This window comes from Triticum dicoccoides, chromosome 5B, assembly GCF_002162155.2.
Source record: "Triticum dicoccoides isolate Atlit2015 ecotype Zavitan chromosome 5B, WEW_v2.0, whole genome shotgun sequence".
NCBI classification, from domain to species: Eukaryota; Viridiplantae; Streptophyta; class Magnoliopsida; order Poales; family Poaceae; genus Triticum; species Triticum dicoccoides.
In genome coordinates this window covers 457,119,054-457,129,550 of record NC_041389.1, presented here as the reverse complement: position 1 = coordinate 457,129,550, position 10,497 = coordinate 457,119,054, and the positions used below count along the sequence as shown (strand labels likewise).

The 10,497-nt window shown below is 48.0% G+C and overlaps 1 protein-coding gene across 1 annotated transcript; it reads left to right on the top strand.

Moving 5' to 3' along the window:
• The first annotated feature begins 5,683 nt into the window (after positions 1-5,683).
• Positions 5,684-9,269, top strand: LOC119310744 (heat shock protein 81-3). Its single transcript, XM_037586380.1, has 3 exons — positions 5,684-5,904; positions 6,127-6,549; positions 7,490-9,269. Exons 1-3 carry the CDS (start codon positions 5,779-5,781, stop codon positions 9,041-9,043), a joined length of 2,103 nt encoding a protein of 700 aa, XP_037442277.1. The 5' UTR covers positions 5,684-5,778; the 3' UTR covers positions 9,044-9,269.
• The last annotated feature ends 1,228 nt before the right edge of the window (positions 9,270-10,497 follow it).

Sequence of the window (10,497 nt, the reverse complement as noted above, 5' to 3'; positions counted from 1 at the left end):
ATTCAATGTTCACGGGTTTAAACCCTTCTAGGAACTGGTGCTCCATTACCTCATCGGTGAAGCATATTGGGTGTGCGACACCTCTGTACCGGGCAGCGTCACGACGCAGTTCGAATGAAGTCCGTATGCGGTTTTTGGCCTGGGTGAGGTTGCGCTTGTCGCGCCAGGCCTGATGGCCGTCTTCTCGCGCTGGGGCACGCCCCCTTGATCCATAGATTGATCTGGTATGACTGGCTCTATTGTCCAGGTCCTGTCGTAGGTCATACGTGTATCCTGCAGCCGCTGTCTCTCTGCCTCTACGGTGACGTGGTGCGGGCTGGTGTCCGGCTTGAGTTGCTGCTCCCTCTCGGCCACGAGATTGTTGGTCAGTTCCATCAGCAGCGTTACGCGTTGTCGGTATAGGCTCCAGGGCCTCATCGTTGAATTGGGGTAGCAGCTTGCGCTTCGGGTAACTCTTAGTTGGGCGTTCGAGGCCGTATTCCTCGGCTGCCAGGACATTAGTCCATCTGTCATTGAGCAAATCCCGATCAGCTTGAAGCTGCTACTGCTTCTTTTTCAGGCTTCTTGCAGTGGCTATTAGCCGGCGCTTAAAGCGCTCTTGTTCGAGGGGTTCCTCCGGCACGATAAAATCTTCATCGCCGAGGCATACATCATCCTTGGAGGGTGGTAGAAAATTACTATCCTCTGAGTCCTCGTTCCTGACCGGTTCGTCAGGGTTAATTTGCCCATCCTCCCAATCGTCCTGTTCGGATGTTGGCTCGATAGGGGCTTCAGGGTCTTCGGCGTTCTCCGGAGTGTTACTGTCTCTGGTGCCGGTGTTGCTGTCTTTGTCGCGACGCGATTTTGAGCGGCCCCGCTGACGTTGATGCTTCGGAGGTGCTTCAGCAGGTTTGTCCTCGAACCGGATCCTTCCTGCTGTCGTCGTCATCCTCTTTGGGTGTGTCCACCATGTACACGTCGTATGTGGAAGTGGTCGTCCAGCGTCCGGTGAACGGGCGAGTTCTGGCTGTTCTCATCTCCGGCCTCGTCGTCCATACTGTCGATGTCTTCGGAATCATAGTCGAGCATGTCGGTTAAATCCTCGACAGTGGCTATGAAGTGGGTGGTGAGTGAGACGTAAAATTCCCCGCTCTCGGCCCCTAGTGTGGGCTGGGCGTAGTTCGGCAGTGATTCTTCTGCAATGGCAAGAGATCGCATTAAGTCAAGGGCCTCGTTTAAGAGCGAGGTTTGGACGGGGGAGCGAGAGTCCGTGGAGTTGGGCGGGACAGAAGTTCCCTGGCCAAGGTCACATGATGCGGACCTCGAGAGTTCGGAGCTAGTGTCCGAAGGCGAGTACGACTTCATGATGATAGAGGGGGCCTGGCGTAACTCCGGCCCTGCCGGTGACGCGATCCCCTCCGGTTCTCCGGAGCCAAGCTCTATATCTGCCGAGAGTCCGGCGGGCTCTAAACTCCTGTCTTTAGACCTAGTGATGCACTCCAAATCTAAGGCCAGAGTGGTGGTTGGGGCCGCGAACTCTTGGAAGATCAAGTCTTCTCGGATATCAGCGACATAGTTCAAATTTCCAAAACTGATCTGATGACCAGGGGCGTAGCTGTCGATCTGCTCCAGATGGCCAATCGAGTTGGCGCGTAGTGCGAAGCCGTCGAATACAAAAACTTGGCCGGGAAGAAAAGTATCCCTCAAGGCGGTATTGTTGTGGATGATCGACGGAGCCATCGAGCCTTCTAGCGACGGCACAGTGGAACTCTCAATGGTAGCACCAATATCGGTGTCAAAACCGGCAGATCTCGGGTAGGGGGTCCCGAACTGTGCGTCTAAGGATCAAAGGTAACATGAGGCAGGGGACACGATGTTTACCGGCCAGGTTTGGGCCCTCTTAATGGAGGTAATACCCTACTTCCTGCTTGATTGACTTTGATGAGTATAGGGGTTAAAAGAGTTGATCTACCTCAAGATCATAATGGCTAAACTCTAGATGTCTAGCCTTTATGATTATGATTGCCTTTACGGACTAAACCCTCCGGTTTATATAGACACCAGAGGGGCCTAGGGTTGTACAGAGTCGGTTTACAAAGAAAAGAAAATACATTATCCGAACGCCAAGCTTGCCATCCACGCAAAGAAGAGTCCCATCCGGACACGGGGGAAGGTCTTTGATCTTGTATTTTCACAAACCATTAGTCCGGCCCATATCGCATAGCCCGGACGCCCGAGGACCCCCTAGTCCAGGACTCCCTCAGCAGTGCTCTGTAGTCTCCATTTAAAGAGCTTCCTCGGAGGATCCGAGGAGAATATCGGGAGCCCGGGCCGAAATGGCTCATGAAGCGGGACGTCGTCCATATAGAACCACTCGAACGCCCATATATCAACGTCTTCTTGAGGGGTGCTTGTGGGGTAGCCGGTCCCAGCTATTCGGTAGGCCTCAGTTGCGCTTACTTCATGAAGTTTCCCTCCTAAGGAGTAGGGCATAACGCAAAAGTATTTCCTCCACAGCCTGAAATGTGCCACACATCCGAGGTACATTTCGCAAAGGGTGACGAACCCTGCGATGTGTAGAATAGAGTTGGGGGCCAGGTGGTGGAGTTGGATCCCGTAAAATTCAAGCATACCCCGAAGGAAGGGATGGATAGGGAATCCCAGGCGATGGAGGAGGAAGGGAACAAAACATACTCGTCCATCCCCATGAGGGACAGGATGATGGTCAACATGAACTTGCCCGTCCACAAAAATTAAGTGTGGAGGCCAGATCTGGATCCGGCAAATACCCTCGAGTGGCGAGCCGATCCAGCTGGAGGCGGGTAATGGAGCAACTTCCTCAGTCACCCTTGAGGGGACCATGGGGGCACTTTAAAGAGACTGCATCGCTCGCCATTTCTGAAGCTCTCGAAGCTAGATTTTGTGGGGGCGACTGTGCTGGATCGAAGAAGGGGAAAGTAGAGATGCGCTTTGTCCTAACTCTGACTGTATACCCGTTAAATATAAGAGAAAAGGTGACCCTTCGACGTCTGCCCATAAAGCGCTTTATTCCCTAGACGGCTCGACTATCGAGGGAATATTATTTTAAAAAAAGGAAGCGCCAAAGCATGGTGGGGCCGAGGCCAAGCTCAAAATGAGAAAGGGAGAACTTGCCTGTCAAGCCGAAGACTCCAAAGCCGAGGTCATACGTCCGAAGAAGATTGTCGTCCTCGGCATCAAAGACCAGTTAGGGGGCTATTGACGGTGTCCTGGACTAGGGGGTAAAAACCTAGTTGGCCCACAGTCCATGGGCCGAGCCTACGACCTACCATTCTCTTAAGGAAGGACTCCGGAAGCCTTATACTTTGGCGTGATCAAGATGGACTTCACCGAAGACTTGATGTACACTCCAAGACTTGCATCGGCCTGGCGGCGTGTGTACCCCTAGGTTGGGAACCGACCATGTGTAGCCCTCGCTACCCCCAATGTCTATATAAATTGGGAGGTTTAGTCCATAGGAGGACAATCACAATTACTACCACCTAGCCTTAGGGTTAGAACACAACTTACGATCTCAAGATAGATCAAGCTTGTACTCGATACGCAATCATCAATACAATCAAAACATGACGTAGGGTATTATCTCTTCGAGAGGGCCCGAACCTGGATAAATATTGTCTCCTTCATTCCCTTTTACCCATAGGTCCGAGATCCACAACTCAGGACCCCTACCCGAGGTCTGCTGGTTTTAGTACCGACACCTAGTATATTTAGGATTTGTGTTTGAAAAAAGATCTGCCTTGTTTCCGCATTAGGAAAGCCAAATCCGTAGAAGTTTTTAATATGCATATTCACCCCCTATAGGTGACATCGTGGTCCTTTCAGATGCTACCGTACACCTGGTGAGAAGATGCGAACCATGCTTAAGTTAGGAAATTACAATTGGAATGGGGTTGTAGGGTTCAATGTTATATGGGTCCTGGAAAGAGCAATAAGGGTAAGAAAAGTGGATGTTTGCTCCGCGTGATGTGAAATGTGTGAATGGAGCTTTATATGAGAATTTAAATAAACCATGGGCAAGTTTACATTGAGATAGCCCATGTGGCCTTTTTAAGACATCAACTGGACGGGCTAAACGAGTGAGCATAGGAGAACCGCGTTGCAAAGACCAATCATCGTGGAGCTCATTATTCTAAAAGAAAATATATATTTAGAAGTTTCAAGAAACGTCAAATTTTCCCCTATGAATACATATGCATATTCTTTAAGTATGTACCCCCTCTGTAAACTATTATAAGAGCGTCTAGATCACTACTTTAGTATTATAAACACTCTTATATTAGTTTACGGAGGGAATATCAAATTTCATCAACTAATATGATTATTTGCATGTTACACAAAAAAGACAAATACCTGGCCCAAATACAACAAAGGAAAATCCCATTTTAATATGTGTATTTGTCTTTTTTGTGTACACCACATATGAATATATATGTTCATGAAATTTTATACATGTGTACTACAAATGTATGCCTACATGTATACTTTTTTTCAGATTTTTTTGACATGTGGAAAAAGTATTTTTACTAAAAAAATTAAAGAGCTCAGTGGAGCTAGGCCTTTTCAGGTACTTTTCGGTGAGCATAGCTCACTTGGTTGGATGTATATGTTTAACTCGCTATCTTGGTTCAAGTTTTCACCACGTGGGGTTAAGTTATCATGTACGAGTTTTTGGGTTTCTATTTGTATAGTAGCGGGTTCCCATGCAAATCTTTTAAAAAAGAAGAGTGCAACCGGACATGGAGTTTCTTAGCTCGAACTCACATGAGCTCTGGTGAACAGTAAAATCGGAAATATATATTTTTAAAATCTGTTTTTTTGTGTGACAAAAATTGATAAATGTTGTCTATGCTTGCAAAGTTTCATAGTGAAGTGCCATTGTAGAAATCGTGGTAAAAAAAACCCAGTGCCCCAAAAATGCCATTTGTTAAAGTATTTTGGAGCGATGATTTTGTTTATTTGCCACGACTACAAATGTCAGATCATGATGAAAGTTTGCAAGCATTGACAACATTTATCGCAATTTTTTCTAGAAAATTTGAATTTATTTTCATTATTTTTGGATTTTACTGTTCATGAGCTCAAATGAGCTCGGGGCCATAAGAGTACTTTTGAGTGCAACATAGTTCTACAACAAAGGGTTTAGCACAAGCGCATGAGTAGTGTTCTATATTGTATAAATCGTATATGCAAGAGGGTTTCAACATGTTTCACTTAAACACAAATATAAATTTGTTTTTCCATTTTTAATAACAATTCATAAAAAATGACAACACAAGTCCAAAGCTAATATCTTGTACCTGAGGAGAATCACATGGATTTGTAAAAAGGAATTGTAATTCCTTTCCTCTGCAGAAGACACCTAATCAACTGGTTTGGAATCCACCTAAACCGTTGCCTTCCAAAACCAAGTCCAAAGATACCAAACGGGTCTCTTTCATCGGCAGGCTAAAATGGAAAACCCCGGTCCCGGTGGGCCAGGAAGGACCGAAAGGCCGACGACCATTCCAAAACTCACCGCAACCCTAACCGCGAAGCCCACGAGCAACCACCGGCAGCGACTCGTCAACGTGCGCGCGCCGGCCTCGCCCGGCTTCGAGGCCCATGTAGAACCTTCGAGAACCAGGAGACCACACATAAATAGGCTCCCACCCCCACGGCCTCTCGTCCTCTCAAAACCCCTCCTAACCCTAGCCGCCTCCTGCACGCTTCTCCTCCGCTCCCCGCCCCGCCTCGAGCAGCTCAGGAACGCGCGCAGCCATGGCGACGGAGACCGAGACCTTCGCCTTCCAGGCCGAGATCAACCAGCTCCTCTCGCTCATCATCAACACCTTCTACTCCAACAAGGAGATCTTCCTCCGCGAGCTCATCTCCAACTCCTCCGATGTAAGCGCTCCCTCCGGATCCCCTTCTCCGTCCCCTTTTTTCCCGCCGTGATCCGCGAGCACGAATCCGTCCGAGCGCATGGTGGATTTGCGGCCTTCGCTAGGGTTTAGATTCCGCCGAGCCAGATCCGTTGACCCGCGGTCTGATTCGTGGCGTGCGAGATGCGTTTCAGATCTGTGTCCCCGGGCTGACGTGGTGTGCTTACCGTTGTGATTTTCGCAGGCCTTGGACAAGATCAGGTTCGAGAGCCTCACGGACAAGAGCAAGCTCGATGCGCAGCCCGAGCTCTTCATCCACATCATCCCCGACAAGGCGACCAACACGCTCACGATCGTCGACAGCGGCATTGGCATGACCAAGTCGGACCTCGTCAACAACCTCGGGACCATCGCCAGGTCGGGGACCAAGGAGTTCATGGAGGCCCTCGCCGCCGGCGCCGACGTGTCCATGATTGGGCAGTTTGGTGTCGGTTTCTACTCCGCCTACCTCGTCGCCGAGAGGGTTGTCGTCACCACCAAGCACAACGACGACGAGCAGTACGTGTGGGAGTCCCAGGCCGGTGGCTCCTTCACCGTCACTCGTGATACGTCTGGGGAGCAGCTCGGCAGGGGTACCAAGATGGTCCTCTACCTCAAGGACGACCAGGTATGCAGTCCAAACCTCTTATACTGTGATTGGCTTACTCTTCATGTCTTGATGTAGGCTCTGTGCACTTTACCTGTAGTCGGTTGCTTGTTTGACTTGTTCCCGATCTGAACTGTATGATTTTGTGGCAGCTATGTCTGCACTGCATGAGCTTTACTCTGTTAGTTCCGTGATCAACTTGTCTATGCAGTCCAAGCCTTCTAAACTTATTTGCTTACTGTCCATGGCTTGATGTGATTTTGTGCTTAAAATAGTTTGCTAGATTGGCTAATCTCGATCTGAACTGTATGGTTTTGTTTCAATAGTTCTGCAGCATGAGCTAAATTCTGTTATCCATTAGCATGGTTGACTTGTCATTTATGCGGAAGTTTTTGGTAATGTGATTAGTAGTGTATGTACAGATATGGAAGGCTGCACTGCTTAACTAGCTTGTTGTATGTATTGGGATAGTACTGTATTAATTTGATACCAGTAATTTTATCATTCCTGGACTCAGCTCGTTTCAGACCTGTGCTGTGTGTATTATATGTAGCCTAGTGTAAATATCAGTGACGTCCCAACCATTTTAACCATGATTGATAGTATTATTACTTTAGATTTGACTGTGAAATCATTAAATTGATGATGTGCTTTTGGTAACTGTATTCTAATGCTCTCATATTTAAGCAATGCATGGATTAACTCATCCTCGTCGATTGGCCCTCTTTTAATTACTGCTTTGGATGTTCTGTGTTACATCTTATAATTCTGGCCTCCTGCAATTATCAGTTTGAATTGTAATACTGTATCATGGAATTACATATCTGCATGGAATTTCTATCTAGTATTTTATTTCTGATTCTGTATTGCTGAGGTTTGGCTGTTCTATTAATCCTTTTTCTGTTTTTGGTTTGCACATGCTTTCTGTTAATATGTCTGATTTGATACAATTTGCTTTCAGATGGAATACCTTGAGGAGCGCCGCATCAAGGATCTAGTTAAGAAGCACTCTGAGTTTATCAGCTACCCCATCTCCCTGTGGACTGAGAAGACCACTGAGAAGGAAATTTCTGATGATGAAGATGAGGAGGAGAAGAAGGATACTGAGGAGGGCAAGGTTGAGGATGTTGATGAGGAGAAGGAAGAGAAGGAAAAGAAGAAAAAGAAGATCAAGGAAGTCTCTCATGAGTGGAACTTGGTCAACAAGCAGAAGCCTATCTGGATGAGGAAACCAGAGGAGATCAACAAGGAAGAGTACGCAGCTTTTTACAAGAGCTTGACCAATGACTGGGAGGAGCATTTGGCTGTCAAGCACTTCTCTGTTGAGGGTCAGCTTGAGTTCAAGGCTGTCCTGTTTGTGCCCAAGAGGGCCCCCTTCGACCTCTTTGACAACAAGAAGAAGGCCAACAACATCAAGCTGTACGTGCGCCGTGTCTTCATCATGGACAACTGTGAGGAGTTGATCCCTGAGTACCTGAGCTTTGTCAAGGGTATTGTTGATTCAGAGGACCTTCCCCTGAACATCTCCCGTGAGACTCTCCAGCAGAACAAGATCCTCAAGGTCATCAGGAAGAACCTTGTCAAGAAGTGCATTGAGCTCTTCTTTGAGATTGCTGAGAACAAGGAGGACTACAACAAGTTCTACGAGGCCTTCTCCAAGAACCTCAAGCTTGGCATCCACGAGGACTCCCAGAACAGGACCAAGATTGCCGAGCTTCTGAGGTACCACTCCACCAAGAGTGGCGATGAGCTGACAAGCCTGAAGGACTATGTGACCAGGATGAAGGAGGGACAGAACGAGATCTACTACATCACTGGTGAGAGCAAGAAGGCTGTGGAGAACTCTCCCTTCCTTGAGAAGCTGAAGAAGAAGGGATATGAGGTCATCTACATGGTTGACGCCATTGATGAGTATGCCATTGGTCAGCTCAAGGAGTTTGAGGGGAAGAAGCTTGTCTCTGCCACCAAGGAGGGTCTGAAGCTTGATGAGAGCGAGGACGAGAAGAAGAAGCAGGAGGAGCTCAAGGAGAAGTTCGAGGGTCTGTGCAAGGTCATCAAGGAGGTGCTGGGTGACAAGGTGGAGAAGGTCATCGTCTCTGACCGTGTTGTGGACTCTCCTTGCTGTCTGGTGACTGGTGAGTATGGGTGGACTGCCAACATGGAGAGGATCATGAAGGCCCAGGCCTTGAGGGACTCGAGCATGGCTGGCTACATGTCGAGCAAGAAGACCATGGAGATCAACCCTGAGAACGCCATCATGGACGAGCTTCGCAAGCGCGCCGACGCCGACAAGAACGACAAGTCTGTCAAGGACCTTGTGATGCTGCTCTTCGAGACCTCCCTGCTCACCTCCGGCTTCAGCCTGGAGGACCCCAACACCTTCGGCACCAGGATCCACCGCATGCTCAAGCTTGGCCTGAGCATTGACGAGGACGACGAGGCGCCTGAGAACGACACCGACATGCCACCCCTGGAGGATGACGCTGGTGAGAGCAAGATGGAGGAGGTCGACTAAGCGCAAGGCCGTCGGCTGTCGTCGTTGGATGTCCATGCCCTGCGTTGTTTTTATCTTTAGTGTCGAAGTTCGATGGTTTTGGCACGTTTAGCTGTATCGGTTTTGTCTTTTGGCTGGCCAAACATTAAGCGCGGTTAGCTGTTTGTGGTACTCGTGGAACAGTTCGTTATTGTTGGTTCTACAATATGTGTTAGCTATATTTTTATATTCCCTGCTATTGCTTGCATCTGCTTTACTTATGTTTTCCCTTGCTTTTGCTCTCTAGCTTGTGCGGCCACTTAAGCTTTATTGATTTTCCAAGTATGATCACCCCGTTTGCCCCCCAAGTGTTTGTTTCTGTAGGTATTTCCTTGGATGAAAAGTATTTGACTTTTTACCCTTTTTTCCTTTGGTGCCGTTCGGAAGAAGGAAACCATTCTCTTATGTTTTGCATTGTTGCATACAGGGAGAGGGGTTTGGCGCTTCCTCGCGTCATTCACATTTTTGTTCCTTCCTTGGCCGGACCTTGCCGGAGAAGAACTAGCCCCTCTTAGGGGTGGGGTGGTGTAGGGGATGGCACGGCGGTGGGGGAGGTAGAGGGGAGGGTGGGCCGGCGTTAGCCGGCGGCTGCGTGAGGAAGTTGTTGCAGCACGCTGTTGGAGATGGCTTAACAAGGAAAAAAAAAGGGGAAATCCCTCCATTATACAGATAGATGCAGAAGCAACACAAGTGGGGACTAGAAGCAGAAGCAACAAAACAGGGACTACTGTGATCTCCATAGTTGCTGATACATGAGATCCTTTCATATGACCTCCAGTACAAAAATATTAAGAATGACTCTTGTTTTGATCTTCTAACAGTAGCAGGATTCCAAAGTCCCCAAAAATGTATTTAATTTAATGCCTAATGTATACAGATAAAACTTCATCGTTCTGTCTTTTTCAGCATCAAAATATTTTGTTTCTTAATATCTTCTACGTACTGGAATGGAATTTGATCCAGAACGGTTACCACCCTCCACCAAACCCACCTCGGCCACTTGACCTGCCTGGATACCTCCTCCCATTGAACCAGAGGACTTGGACATGGCTTCTAGCGCTGGATTCACAACAATTAATCACGCACTTAATATCCTTTACATCTGCAAAGTCAACAAGACCACCATCAGTACACAAACAAGATAAATGTGTCGTCCCGATTCCTGAATACCACTGCGGACCACACCGGGCACCAACATTGTCGATCTCCACTGAAAGGTAGCACATGTCTTAGACAAGATCCAAAGAACACTGCACAAGGCTTCACTTCCAACATCTACGGATAACACAAGTCGAAGGGGCTGCAGAACTGAACTGGGTATCAATCACTGCTGGATGTGGGATTGCTGGTGCTTAAACTCTCAGCCTTTTTTACAAAGCGTGGCTTTTATATATCCAATAATGTACCAACACCAACATATATCCGTGTGAACCAGA